The sequence below is a fragment of the Pollachius pollachius genome (assembly GCF_949987615.1).
Source record: "Pollachius pollachius genome assembly, chromosome: 3".
Classification (NCBI taxonomy): Eukaryota; Metazoa; Chordata; class Actinopteri; order Gadiformes; family Gadidae; genus Pollachius; species Pollachius pollachius.
Genome location: NC_136936.1, coordinates 37,686,699 through 37,701,224, shown reverse-complemented (window position 1 = coordinate 37,701,224; position 14,526 = coordinate 37,686,699). Strand labels below are relative to the sequence as shown.

Genomic DNA, 14,526 nt, shown 5'->3' with positions numbered 1-14,526 from the left:
ACAGAAAAAACTCTTTTAGATATATATTTTTTTATACATATATTAATCCACTTATAAAAATAAGACCGTTATTAAGTTTCATAAGTCTGCATTTCCTCAATGCTCGCTTGCTGGGGGGAAATCTTTCAGCGGCTTCATCAGCCAGCCGTCCGTCTGTGTCTGTCTCTGTCTGTCCTTCAGTACAGTGCCCCAGCCCTGACCCCAGAGCAGGGGCCTGCAGCGCCACGGCAACGACGTGTAAGGCTATGAAATCATCCCTCCCCCTCTCCACCACCACCACCACCACCACCACCACCGCCGCCGCCGCCACCGCCGCCCACGATTGGCTCCCTCGGCAAACAGTCTCCCTACGGGGTGGGGGGTCACGAGGAGCCCAGCCTGCCGATGGTCTTGATCTTCTCCTTGAAGCGGTCCACCGACGGCAGCTCCCAGCGGTCGTCCAGGCACTCCAGGGTGGAGCCCAGCAGGGCGGCCAGCTCCGCGCCGCCCTCCACCAGGTCCAGCAGCTCCTTGCTGTCGGGCTGGAAGGCGTCCAGCTCGTCGGGGCAGCTGAACAGCTGGGAGAGCGACGCCTGCCGGTAGAACTCCGCCTCCGCTACCGTCACCACCTCCATGTGGGGGAAGGCCTGCCGGAAGCCCCGCGCCGACATGCGGAGCCGCCGCAGCACGTCCGACAGCAGCAGCCAGTTCCTGGGCCTGGGGCAGGGAGAGAGGAGGGGGGGGTCAGTACACGCAGCCCTGCGACACGCTTTATGGGACATCAGCGCGGAGGGGCTTTTGGACAAGGGTCACAGGGCGAGGCACTCACCCTTGGGAGAGGGACACCTGGATGTTGTAGCAGGGCAGCAGGGGCCGGTCGGAGAACTCAAACTCAAACAGCTCCCGCTTGTCCTCCTCCTCGTCTTCCTCGTCCGGACCGGGAGGGTCCGCCAGGATGTCGAAGGCCCCGCCCTCCTCGCCGGCCTCTGTACGGGGGGAGGACAACAAGGCACCGCGTGTTCTTTAGCCATCGCACCACACCAGACCTCCGCCGTAAAAAAGCTACACAGTCATGTCCTCAGCTGCTATTGTTTTGTTCTTTTTACCGTGCCAGACGAGCCAATAGTCAAGCCTGTCGCCAGAGACGCTGTAAAATACCGCTTGCGCCTGGCGGTCCCATTTATTTTTGTTGGACACACAAAAAATAAATCAAATCCGTAGCTCACCACACACAGCGCTGCCGTAGAACTCCCAATAAATTCCCGGGTCGTCATCCGGCCGGCCCTGGAGATCAGCAAAATAATCTGCAGAGAGGGGAGAAGGACCAGGGCTTTTAGTGAAGACGGGAGCCAAGAGAATGTGTCAAGATCACAGTGACACCCAGGGGAGGGGGCGGTGAGCGGTATTGTCAGCAGGCAGAGAGGGAGCCGTGTCTAGAGGGGAGGGGGAGGGAGGGAGGGGGCGGTGGAACAAACACAGCAAATGTTTGGTGTGGGTCGGAGGGGGTGGGAGGGTGTGCGGGGGGCCGGGGGCTGCCAGCGGCTGTACCATGGGGGAGGACTGTCTCCGCTGGGTTAGAGCTGGCTCAGTTTAGAGCCAGGCTGTGGACGCCTGCCAGAAACCCCCCCCCCCTCTTCTCCCCCGTCCAAACACACACACACACACACACACACACACACACACACACACACACACACACACACACACACACACACACACACACACACACACACACAGCCTGGAAACAAACAGGCGGAGGGAGCTGGCTAAGCACACATGGTGAGAGGCAGGCGCATTAGTCAGTGTGTGCTTCTGCTCGCACATGCACACTGCTCGCGCACGCACATGCACACACACTCTCACAAGCGCACAAAAACATACGCAGAGGGAGAGGGAGCGGGAGAGAAGAAGGAGAGGGAGGGAGGGAGGGAGGGAGGGAGAGGGCTGGGCTCAGCGCCAGCGTCGAGGCGTGGGGCGTCTGGCGTGTGTTTGGAGGGATTAGCGGCCTCCAGATGAGTGGGACCAGGTGGAGGGAGGGCAGCAATCACTCTCTCACTCCCCCTCTCTCAATCACTCTCTCTCTCTCTCCCCCCCACCTCCCACCCCCGCTCCCTCGTTCTGTCAATCCGACGAGCAGGGTAGCAGTTCATCGATCAAGCCGTCCTAGCCCTTTCAAAATTCCCCTCCACCGTCTGCCCATCCGTCTTCCTCTATAAATCCGTCTCCGGGTTTAAACCCCCCCCCCCCCAGAATACCCCTGGTCTGCATATCCTGCTATGTGGCGTCGGCCCCCCAGCAGCGAGGGCTGCGGGTGACGGGGTCTGAAACCGTTGAAAGGTGCGGAGGGGGGAGGGGCGTGGACGCAGCGGGGAGTGGGTGCTCCGATTTCACTTCCTCCCACCGTGTGTGTGTTTCGCTCACAAACACACAGAAAAATGCGCCTGTAACCCCCTTACCACCAACACACACACACACACGCACACACGCGCACACACACACAACAAAACAACTTGGCAGCGGTTGCCTTGTGAAAACACAAAACTGTCCACAGACAAAAGCCTGCACGCAGCCACAGCTCAGAGCAGGCAAACACACACACACACACACACACACACGAGAGTCTGCTGCACGGAACCCACTTCCGCAAGTACACTAAGCAAACACAGTTGCCGTTGCTAAGTAACCAGATAGAGGAGCTCAGAGGCAGCGCGCAAGCCCCGGCTCCTCGTCTAACAGGTGGTCGGCCAGGGGTGGGGGCATACAGACACGTCTTGTGAAATTTGGAAGGCAGAGCAGTAGAGCGTTGGCGGGGGAGGGGGAGGGGGAGCATTTAGCAGCAACAGGTTGCAGAGAGGTCACAGCAGCAGCAGCAGGAGCCCAGCCAATCACCATGGACCAGAGGCAGGGAGAGGGGCACTGTGTGTGTGTGTGTGTGTGTGTGTGTGTGTGTGTGTGTGTGTGTGTGTGTGTGTGTGTGTGTGTGTGTGTGTGTGTGTGTGTGTGTGTGTGTGTGTGTGTGTGTGTCTCGTACCGATGAGGAAGCGCTCCATGTTGTCGCTGTGGGTCATCTTCAGCAGCCCGCGGCCGGAGTAGGTGGCCAGGGTGGGGTCGGCCCCGTAAGACAGCAGCACCCGCACCACGTCCAGGTGGTCGTTCTCCACAGCGTCGTGGATCGGTCTGCAAACACACACACACACACACACACACACACACACACACACACACACGTTAGCAGCAGAAAGAGGGAAGCGATCGAGACGCTAAGGATCGTTCCGACCGATCCCTGTGTTCCCCGACGTGGGGCCAAGGCGAAGACCGCCATCAATGCCGAGAATAAAACCTATTAAAACAACAGAGCAGTCAATGATCCAGGTTCTCCCGAGCTACCGCTCGACCGGGGGTTGGGGGGGGGGGCATTCCTGGCAGGCGCAACGTGAAACCGGTGGGAGATATTTTGTTAGTGGCGTGATTGATGACGGAGCCGGTGGCTGCTACGCAGGGGGCCCGGCTCGTGTTCCCGGGACGGAAACGCCATCGTTCCACGTCAACGTTAAATACAATTAAAAAGCATTCACTTTCCCCGCTCGGGAGATGGGATTAGTGTGTGTGCACGGTGCCTGCCTGTCTGTTGGTGTGCGTCTATCTCCGTTTGTGCGTGTGCACGTCTGTCTCGGTGTGTGTGCACACGTCTGTCTGTGTTTGTGTGTGAGCACGTCTGCCTCGTTGAGTGTGTATGTGGGCGGGTCTACCTCGGTGTGTGTGTGTGTGCCTGTCTCCGTTTGTGTGTGTGCACGTCCGTCTGTTTGTGTGCGTGCGTGCGTGCGTGTCTACCTTGTGTGCGTGCCGGTCTACCTCGGTGTGTGTGTGTGTGTGCGCGCATCTACCTCGGTGTGTGTGTGTGCGTATCTACCTCTGTGTTTGTGCGCAATTACCTCGGTGTGTGTGTCTACCTCGGTGTGTGTGTGTGTGTGTGTCTCTACCTCGGTTTGTGTGTGTGTCTGTGTCTACCTCGGTGTGTGTATGTGCGTGTCTCGCTGTGTGAGTGAGTGGGGGCGTACCTGGTACCGTCCTGGGCGCTGCAGTTGATGTCCGCCCCGTGCTCCAGCAGATGCTGGACGATGGTGCGCCAGCCGCGGGCGCAGGCCTCGTGCAGCGCGCAGTAGCCCGCGTAGTCGCGGTGATTCACCTCACACACGCGGTTCTCCAGACAGTACAACACAACCTCCTAGAGGGAGAGCGAGGGCGGGAGGGAGGGAGAGAGAGAGAGAGGGAGAGAGAGAGGAGGCAGAAGGAGCAGTGAGTCGCCTGCGTTTCCACAGGCCTCAAGAAAGACCACAACACGACATCTCAAGACGGCGGGACACATACACAAATGGGTCTCGCCTTCACAGTTCACGAGAGACAGAATAGTAGACCGAGAGTCCCCGGGGAGCGGACAAAACCCGGACACACACAGACGCACAGACGCACAAACACACACACACACACACACACACACACACACACACACACACACACACACACACGGCATCTGGCATCAAAACATAGCGGGGTGACTGCAAGTATGACTCAACTGTATTTAGTCTGCCAGATTCTGCTCATGTGTCTGGCTGCCCTGGCCTCTTGCGTGGGTGCTTGAAAGTGTCTTTTTGGTGTGTGCGTGTGTGTGGGGGGGGAAACAGAGCGGTCTGGTAGAGACCGTCGGTGAGGTCAGGCATTATCATGAGGGCAGCGACCACCAGAGTTCCAGCGGAGCGGAGGACACACGGGGTAGAGAAGAGCCAGTGTTTGGCGCCTGGTCTTTCCAGTGTGTGTGGCGTGGCGCGGTTTGCTGTCGTGTGGTGCGCGGAGATTGTATGCGTGAGAGAAAATAAAGCGCTGTGCATGAAAAGTGACCCAAGGTAAATGAGACACAGCTGGGTGCGGTTGAACCAACAAACACATAAACACACACACACTTTATTCCACAATTGACACACACACTCCAGAATGTCCAGCAAACAGTCCTTGGCAAATGGTGGGGTGGGAGGCGGGTGGGAGGCGGGGGGGCGGTTGCTCATCTGTACGTGGGGAATGACTCCAAACTTTCCATCTCTATGCTAATTCCAAACAGCTGTCTACGAGAAGATTGTTTAACGCCATACCATTTCTCCGTCTTCCAAGTAAGGGAAGGAAGAAAGGAGGGAAGGAGGGTAGGAGGGAAGGAAGGAAGGAAGTATACAGACAGCAGACCACCAGAAAACCACAGTGAGTGACGAGGAGAGACAGAAAATAAGTGAAGGGCAACACCCAAGCAGATGACAGACGACCAAATTAGCTGGCGCCCTTCTCGCGCACAGGCGATAACAACACGGGAGAGAGCGAGAGAGAGCTAGAGACAGAGAGAGAGAGAGAGAGGGGCACACGGAGTGCGAGCGAGAGAGCTTGAGACAGAGCGCAAGAGAGAGAGTGCGAGCGCAAGAGAGAGCTAGAGACCGAGCGAGACACACGGAGTACAAGCGAGAGAGCTAGAGACACAGAGAGAGAGAGCAAGCGAGACACACGGAGTGCGAGAGAGAGAGAGAGAGAGAGAGAGAGAGAGAGAGAGAGAGAGAGAGAGAGAGAGAGAGAGAGAGAGAGAGAGAGAGAGAGAGAGAGAGAGACGCGATAACGAGAGAGTGTGAGAGAGAGAGCGGGCAGGAGGGAGAGCCAGCGCGCAAGGAGGGGAAATTGAGAGGGAGTGCGAGCCGCGGAGCAGAGCGAGACAATGAAGCGCGTGTCTGATGGTGGAGGAAATAACAGGAAGGAATGGAAAAGCAGCGAGGGAGAGAGGGAACGAGAGAGACGGGGAAGAAGGAGGAGGCAGCAGGGAGGTGCTCTAACTGGTTTGTGAGCTCGTTGCCAGCGCTCCGTGTGTGTGCCTGCTGGAGAGCGATCCAGGGGCGCCGTGCCCCGGCGCCCACCCCGCCCCCCCCGGGGGATTCCGCTCTGTGTGTACGGCTGTTTTTGTGGCATTTTTGTGTGCCCTCGCACGCACACGTGTGGGTCTGAGAGACCGTCGTCATGGCCATAAAGGCAGCCTCGCGGCAGAGGGAGGCGTGCGCGTGCGTCAGTGTGTGTGTGGCGCCATACCGTGGAGGTTTTTATCGGCCTATGAATGTGTGTGGCTGTGGAGGAGGGCTAGCGCTAAACCTCTGGAGCCGTGTTTAATATCGGTGGGAGAGAGCTGGGAGCTTAGCACGAGAGCCCCGGCTTCCCGCCAGACACGCATAAACACACGCGCGCGCACATGCACAAACACGCACGCACGCACGCACTCACTCCTCCGCAGTAAAATGAGACAACCCCCCGCCCGTCGGACTCACGCCCTGCGTCCTCTAATCTCCCTCTCTAGAATGCTTCCCTTGCGCTCGACTGCAATCAATGCATCACTCAGACATTTAACCCCTTGCATTCCTGCTCTCGTCCTATTCCCCGCACGGCTGGAGAGCGGGGCGGGTGCGTGCGTGCGACGACGCATATCACATGTATGGGTACGGGGCTTTCCCCTGCCTGCGAATTACAAGCATAATGGCAAGCCGTGGCGGGGCGGCTCGTTGGCGTCTCCGTGCGCGTGTGTGTGGGGGTAGGATGGGTTTTGTGTGTGTGTGTGTGTGTGTGTGTGTGTGTGTGTGTATGTGTGTGTGTGTGTGTGTGTGTGTGTGTGTGTGTGTGTGTGTGTGTGTGTGTGTGTGTGTGTGTGTGTGTGTGTGAGTCAGAAGCACAAGGCGTTCCCGGACAGACATTTCTCATAGCCTGACGAGTCGGACAAGGGCAAATTAAAAAAGAGACGCAGCACAGCCTTGGAGCGCGACCGGAGAGTTAATTAATCTGGACACCGGCTCGCATACCAACGGGAGGACGGCGGAGCGGCTCGCATGGGGGCTGGGGGTGTTGAAGGGTGGGGGTGGGTGGAGGTTTGGGGAGGAGGAGGGGTGGTGGAGGGGTGGGAGTGGGCGGAGGTTTGGGGGGGAGGAGGGGTGGGGGTGGAGGAGGGCTGGGGGTGGTGGAGGGGTGGGGGTGGTGGAGGGCTGGGAGTGGGCGGAGGTTTGGGGGGGAGGAGGGGTGGGGGTGGAGGAGGGCTGGGGGTGGTGGAGGGGTGGGGGTGGTGGAGGGGGAGGAGGGGTGGAGGAGGGCTGGGGGTGGAGGAGGGGTGGAGGAGGGCTGGGGGTGGAGGAGGGGTGGAGGAGGGGTGGAGGAGGGCTGGGGGTGGAGGAGGGGTGGTGAAGGGCTGGGGGTGGAGGAGGGGTGGAGGAGGGGTGGTGGAGGGGTGGAGGAGGGGTGGTGAAGGGGTGGGGGTGGTGGAGGGGTGGTGGAGGGGTGGAGGAGGGGTGGTGGAGGGGTGGAGGGGTGGTGGAGGGGTGGAGGGGTGGAGGAGGGGTGGTGGTGGAGGAGGGGCGGGGCGTCGTCAGTTAAACGATATGTATAATACATTGAATCAATGCTTTGGGTCCTGATCGATAATCCACTTAGCATAACTGCACCCATCAGCTCTGTGCCTCGGTGGTGAGCTGAATCAATTCACCGTGGTGCGATTCAGGGACCAGAACTGCCGAGGGTTGGCTCCGCGCCATTGAGCCGTCTCTCCCCCCCCCCTCCCCACCCCTTCCCCCGCACCTTTTAGTCCCTTCTTGTGTGATTTTTTTGCAAGGGTAGAAAATAGATGCGAGTCATGTCAGTGAGTGCATGAATTGGTTAATAAAACAGAGCATGTCTGGGTTGGAGCTCTCAGAGGGCCGGGTAGGATGGGCATGGGGTAGGATGGGCATGGGGTAGGATGGGCATGGGGTAGGGGTTGAGGGGCAGGTGGGTGAGGGGAAGGGGGGCGAGGGGTAAGGGGGTGAGGGGTAGGTGGGTGAGGGGTAGTTGGGTGAGGGGTAGGTGCGCGAGGGGTAGTTGGGTGAGGGGTAGTTGGGTGAGGGGTAGGGGTGTGAGGGGTAGGTGGGCGAGGGGTAGTTGGGTGAGGGGTAGTTGGGTGAGGGGTAGGGGTGTGAGGGGTAGGTGGGTGAGGGGTAGTTGGGTGAGGGGTAGTTGGGTGAGGGGTAGGTGGGTGAGGGGTAGGTGGGTGAGGGGTAGGTGCGCGAGGGGTAGGCGGGCGAGGGGTAGTTGGGTGAGGGGTAGGGGTGTGAGGGGTAGGTGGGTGAGGGGTAGTTGGGTGAGGGGTAGGTGGGTGAGGGGTAGGTGGGTGAGGGGTAGTTGGGTGAGGGGTAGGCGGGCGAGGGGTAGGGGTGTGAGGGGTAGGGGTGTGAGGGGTAGGTGGGTGAGGGGTAGGGGTGTGAGGGGTAGGTGGGTGAGGGGTAGTTGGGTGAGGGGTAGGTGGGTGAGGGGTAGGTGGGTGAGGGGTAGGTGGGTGAGGGGTAGTTGGGTGAGGGGTAGGGGGGCGAGACACTATAGCAGAGATTACAAAGAAAGAGGAAAATGGAGGGGATGAAGACATCCACAGAATCCATGCTCATTACCATTTCAAATGCATCAAGCAGACGAGCAAGAACAGAATTTATATAAATATATATATGAGAGAGAGCGACGCGATTACATGTGGGGGGGGGGGGGGCACAGCCCACAAATCTAAAACCAACATGAAATATGCAGAGTATCGAGCGCCGCGGAAACGGCAAAAGAGCTGTGCATGTGGTCTAAGAAACATGCTTCTGTGTGTGTGTGTGTGTGTGTGTGTGTGTGTGTGTGTGTGTGTGTGTGCGCGCAGGTGTGGGAACGTAGGCGGCGACAGGAGTGGGTGTGGAGGAGGCAGCATAGCAGATGGAGAACGAGGGTGTAAGCATGCCTGTGCGTGCACTTACTGGGTCACTATGACAGCGTCTCGAACACTGTGTGTGTGTGTGTGTGTGTGTGTGTGTGTGTGTGTGTGTGTGTGTGTGTGTGTGTGTGTGTGTGTGTGTGTGTGTGTGTGTGTGTGTGTGTGTGTGTGTGTGTGTGTGTGTCTGGCCATGTGTACATGTACGTGTATGTGTGTATGTTTGTGTGTATGTGTGTCCGAGTCCCACATATCTCCCTGCCTATGTGTGATAAGCGCGAAGCTTGCGGCGCTAAGACAGCAGTGTGTGAGACTGTGTGTCTACGAGCACATAAAGCTTTGCGTGTCCATGAGTCAGTGTGTCATTGTATGCGTGTCACTGTTGTGTTAGCGTGTGCTGCATGTGTATGCGTGGTGACTTGTGTCTGTTTCTGTAGAGAGAGACAGAGAGGCCGAGAGACAGAGAGGCAGCGAGAGAGCGAGAGGAGTGTGTGTGTTAGTGCGCCTGTGTGTGCGTGTGCATGTGTGTGCCCCAGGGGTCTGCCCCAGGCTTATCACACACAGGCAGTGAGAGACACGCTTCCTGAGAGAGAATGAGGGGGTGGGGGGGGAGTGCGAGAGAGAGAGAGAGCGAGCGAGCGAGCGAGAGAGAGAGAGAGAAGGGAGAAAAGGGAGAGAGAGAGAGAGCTGAAGCAAGACTTCTAGAGAGAGGGAGAATGAGAGCGAGTGAGTGAAGGGGGAGGAGAAAACCTGAGACTACACAAACAAGGCGCTGACCGCTGCGCAAACAACCCCCACCCCCCCCTGCTCCAACCCCCCACCCCCGCACATGGAGAAAAGGAAGGGAAAAATGCGGGAGGGAAAAAATGGGAGAGAGAGGGGGAAAAAAGCGTTGGGAAGAGACGCATAAATCAGAGAGACGAGTCGGCTTCTCTCCAGCACGGCTGACTGAACTCCGGTGCTGCGCTGCACCCCTGCGTGTGCGTCTTTGTGTGCGTGTACAAGCACAAACGCCTGTGTGTGCCTGTGTGTGAGTGCATGCGCGCGCGTGTGTGTGTGTCTGCCTGCTTCTGTGTGTGCCGGCAAGCAAGAATGCCTGATTTCCTGTGCGTGCGTCTGTCTGTGTACGTGTGTGCGTGCATCACTGCTTGCATGTGTGTGTGCGTCGTTGCGTGTGCGACGTGTGAGGAGAAAAAAAAAAGAAGCAGCGCTGCCACGGCTAACCACAGTCACCACGGCACATTAGAGGGCCATTAGAACACCATTATACTCCCATTGCTTACCTCTCATTCGCGCACACACACACTCTCCCTCTCACACACGCACACACACACACCGCATTATCACACAGCGCTACAAACCCACGGCCGTAGTGCACTCCGTAATGAGCAACAACGACACACCTATCTGGTCGTTAGAAGCAGACCCCAGCGTGGGTGATCACGTTTCCAATGACACACACACACACACACACACACACACACACACACACACACACACACACCACAAAGCACGGAGAGCCAGTGTCCACCAGGAGCGGGAGAAGCCGTAGAAACCTGCCGAAACGATGCATCAGTGAGTAGTGTCCGTCAAAAACATGGAGCGTGGCGGTGGAACCATGAACGAGTGTCCAACCTCCGAAGACGCGCGCAGCGGGCGAGGGGACACCGGGGGGCCGGGTTATTCAGGCTGATTAAAAGCATTCAAAGCACCGGCAGTTGTGATAGCGAGACGGAAGAAATTAAGGAAATATAGCAAGGCCTGTGTGTGTGTGTCAAGACTATATGATGATGGGAGCGAGTGAACAAACGAACGAACAGTGGCTCCAAACAAAGAAGGAGAGAGAGAAAGGGAAGAGAGCGAGAAAGAAACCTCCCAATGCTGGAGAGGCACCAAAGCATCCGTCTCCGTATAACGATCCCACCCATCACTCGCGCTGCCTGCCCGTGTGCGCGCACACACGCACGTGTACGTCTTTCTGTGTGTGCGTTTGTCACACACCGCCTCACAGAAAATTAATGAGATGCGAAACAGCGGAGCACAGCAGAGGGAGGGAGGTGAATATGTGTGTGTGTGTGTGTGTGTGTGTGTGTGTGTGTGTGTGTGTGTGTGTGTGTGTGTGTGTGTGTGTGTGTGTGTGTGTGTGTGTGTGTGTGTGTGTGTGTGTGTGTGTGGCTAGCGACAATCTGAGTCACAAAGAGAGGAAGAGAGGAGAGCGCTGAGAGGAAAGAGGGGGGAAGGGAGGGAACGGAAACCAGGGGGGGAGAGAGAGAGAGAGAGGCCAAGGGAGAGAGGGTGAAGAGAGACCGCCAGCGCAAAAGTGAAAAGGAGAAGAGGGAGAGCAAGAAAGAGAGAAGAAAAGGACAGATGGGAGTGAGCCTGGATCGGAGGGAGCAGTTAAAAAAAAATGCAATGAAATAAATAACAGAGGCAACGCTTGCCAGATCCCCGTGGCAGGAACAAAGGATTTTGAGAAAGGAGTCAGGTGCAAGAAGCAGTAGGAGTGAGGGACGAAAGAGAGAGACAGACATGGGAGGGAGAAAGACAGGACAGAGACTGGAGAGGTAAAAAGAGACAGAGACAGAGAGAGAGAGACAGAGAGAGACAGAGAGAGAGAGAGAGAGAGACAGATAGAGGAGAGAGAGAGACAGAGAGAGAGACAAAGACAGAGACAGAGAGCGAGACAGAGAGAGAGAAAACAACAGCAGCAGCGCTGTGAAAACAACAGCGCGCGGAGCGCCGAGTCCTCACCTCGTAGCCGAGCCGCGCCGCTCGCTGCAGCAGGGTCTCGCCGGCATTCTTGTTCACGATCAGACGCCGCGCCTCCGGCGGAACGGGCCGCGCGGCGGGGGGCTCGGCGGGCGAGGGCCTGCGCGGCGGCCCCGCTCCCTCGGCGGGGGCGGCCCCCCTGGCGTTGGCCTGGGGCTGCGGGGGAGGCGGCAGGGCCGGGCAGCCGGGGGAGCAGGGCTTGACCGGAGAGCCGGGGTAATGATCGGGAGAGGCGGCGCTCTTCCTGGCGGCGCTGCGCTGCTCGCTCGACTGAGGAGGGCGGAGAGAGGGGGGGGGGGGGGGGGAGAAGAGAGGGGAAAAGGACGTAGTGTAAAACACCAGGATGACACACACTCCGCACCATAAACGCTCGTGTGCACGCCCCCCCCCTCTGGCTCGCACACACACACACGCACGCATGCAGGCACTTTAAACAAACAACCCGGCCCCTGACTCACACTAGCAAACACACACACGGCGGCGCGTACACCAGAAACGCACACCAGAAAATTCCTTAAAAAACATGCGTGCGACGACACGGCGATGAAAGTCACGCAGCAACACAGAGCGGCAGGCGCGAGGCCACACACGCACACACACACACCATATACACAAATTGTTCCCCAGCCTAAACACTGCAGGTTGGCATGTCACTTCTCTTTAAACACTAAACCATGACCAAGGGAACTCGCGGAGAGCGTGTGCGTGTGTGCGTGCGTGCGTGCGTGCGTGCCCTCTCAGAGGTATTCCACATGGGAGCAGCTGTCAGCCTGAGAAGGAGCGAGCGAGGAGAGCAGCGCGGGCGTAAAACAACAAGCTTCCCTTCTTTTTTTTGCCCCACTCAATTTTTTCCCTGTGCTGTCTTTTTTTTCCCCCCCTCTCTTCTTCTTTTGAACTCCGGCGCTTCAGACGCTCGACCGCGGCTGCCACATTCCACACTGTGAATCAAAGTGTGTGTGTGTGTGTGTGTGTGTGTGTGTGTGTGTGTGTGTGTGTGTGTGTGTGTGTGTGTGTGTGTGTGTGATCACCGCCATAAAATGTGTAATTGCTTCTGGGCGGCCTTGTTATGCTAAAAAAAAAGGAACATAGACAATCCAACAAACAAGCAGGCAGCAATGGACGACGGCACTTGACGACAAACAAAGCGACACAGGGTTCGACCATTGGGGATAGAGACGGAGGGACGCACAAACACACACACACACAGTCCACAGGGAGCCACTGAGGGCAGGTCGAGGTCAAAGCTCCCGCAGCCCTCTAAACATTGTAAACATACTTCCTTCCTCCCCCCCCCCCCCCGCTGCATAATCAGAGGCGGCAGCAGGAATGTTGAAAGGAACGCCGGAGCCACTCAACCGCCGGACCGCCGCCAGCCTGCCGAGAACAACCCCCAGGACCCCGCCCCCCAGCCCCCACCTTGTTGAGGCCGTCGTCGTCGTCCGCCGCGGGGCCCCGGGTCGCTGGCGCAGCGTGGGCCGGTGGGGCGTGGCCTCCCCCCAGCGCCGCTCCTTCTGGCTGGTGTGCTTGGTCTTGCAGGGGCGCTTGCCCTTGGGCTTGTCCGCGTCGCTGTGGCGGCGGGGCTTGATGGCGACGGGCTCCCCGGCCCCCCAGGTGGTCCGAGGAGGCGGGCGAGGGGGGGCGCCCTCCTGACGTCCCGGGGCCCGCACGGCCGGTCCCCGGCGACGGGCGCCCAGCGGGGGCTCTCGGTCCTTGGGCTGGCCGGGAGGGGGGGAGGGCGGGGGCGATGGGGACTCCTGCGGTGGTGGGGGGGAGGGGGGGGGAGGGGGTGGGGAGAGAGAGGGAAGAGGGGGTGAGTCACCGAGGGTGTGAGAGAGCGGTGTTGCAAGGCCGTCTCCCAGCCCCTGTTGGTTTATTAATGAGCACAGCGAACTGTCGGCACAGCGGGCCTGCTCGCACAGGAGAGAGGCAGGGAAAAATACGACAGGAAAAGAAGAAAAAAAAAAGAAAAGGTGGAGGGAGAAAAAAAATAGAAAAAGGATTCACACGAACACAGACGCGCTGAGACAGACTCGCACCTGCATCATCCCCCTCTCCACACACACACACACACACACACACGCTCACCGAGAGCAGCAAGGACACTCCTATGAGTAATATCCTTTAACAAGCGCGGCTCGTCTGGCTTCAGCCTCTAACGTTACACGTTTGCACTGGAAATGCCAAATTGCCCTTGAGCCCGCAATGTCAAAATGGCGTTGAGGAAATGAACGTGTCAAGCCGTTGGTTCTCTGTGCTTCTCTTAGACCAAGTTAAAGCGGGAAACCCTAATGATCCGTCAACGTGACCTGCATTACCGTACATCCATGCTTCCGCTTGCTGAGACAAAAACATAAACAGCCGCGTGCATCCATAACGCTTGTGCCAAGGCGATGGTATTTATAAAATAAATTAATAAATAAAGAGAGAGGCATGAAAAGGAAAGCAGGCCCGACTGACAATCGAGTCATGTGGTTTCCGCGGAATCATAAAAAACAAAACCTCCCCACTTTACGCACGTCCTTTAATCTCTCTCTCCTGCTCTTAATTTCCTTCCTGTCGTTTGAGCGTCTCTCCCTCTACCTCACTGTGCGCACATGACGAAGGGAAAGCCCTGGTTCTAATCAGCGCGCCTTTCTCTCTCCGTCTGACTGCATCTTTCACTCCGACTCTCGATCGTCTTTGACTTTAGGGAAAGCAGCATTGATCCCACATTAGTCAGAGTACACCCGCCCAAATGCATCTCCCCCTCAGCCACGCCTAGCCTCTGTTTGCACTAGCTTTCATCCGCATCTCTCTGAGAACCGCAGAGACAAAAAACAAAAAACAAAAAACAAAAAGCTTAGCATCACAAAGAGGGGGTCTTCAAAAAGGTCTCTTCTTTCCTAAAGCCTCTTAAGGAGGCGGTCGGGTGAGGGGAAACTTCCTCTCTCTCTCTCTCCCTTACCGTTAGACGACCTCTCGCAGCCCCACTTCCTGTGGATCTCCGCTCTCTGTGCCCGCCGCCC

General features: G+C 57.8%; 1 protein-coding gene across 1 annotated transcript in view; it reads right to left on the bottom strand.

Annotated features, from left to right (window-relative positions):
• Positions 1-318: 318 nt before the first annotated feature.
• Positions 319-14,526, bottom strand: part of LOC307073848 (BCL-6 corepressor-like) — a gene marked incomplete at its 5' end in the record, with an annotated part of 14,673 nt that continues 465 nt past the window's right edge. The window contains 14 exon segments of the mRNA XM_079733807.1: positions 319-696; positions 809-965; positions 1,206-1,283; positions 3,011-3,156; positions 4,038-4,204; positions 11,504-11,791; positions 12,938-12,971; positions 12,973-13,004; positions 13,006-13,128; positions 13,130-13,159; positions 13,161-13,211; positions 13,213-13,251; positions 13,253-13,275; positions 14,466-14,511. Coding sequence (XP_079589933.1) covers positions 363-696; positions 809-965; positions 1,206-1,283; positions 3,011-3,156; positions 4,038-4,204; positions 11,504-11,791; positions 12,938-12,971; positions 12,973-13,004; positions 13,006-13,128; positions 13,130-13,159; positions 13,161-13,211; positions 13,213-13,251; positions 13,253-13,275; positions 14,466-14,511 — 1,548 coding nt within the window. The 3' untranslated portion in view covers positions 319-362.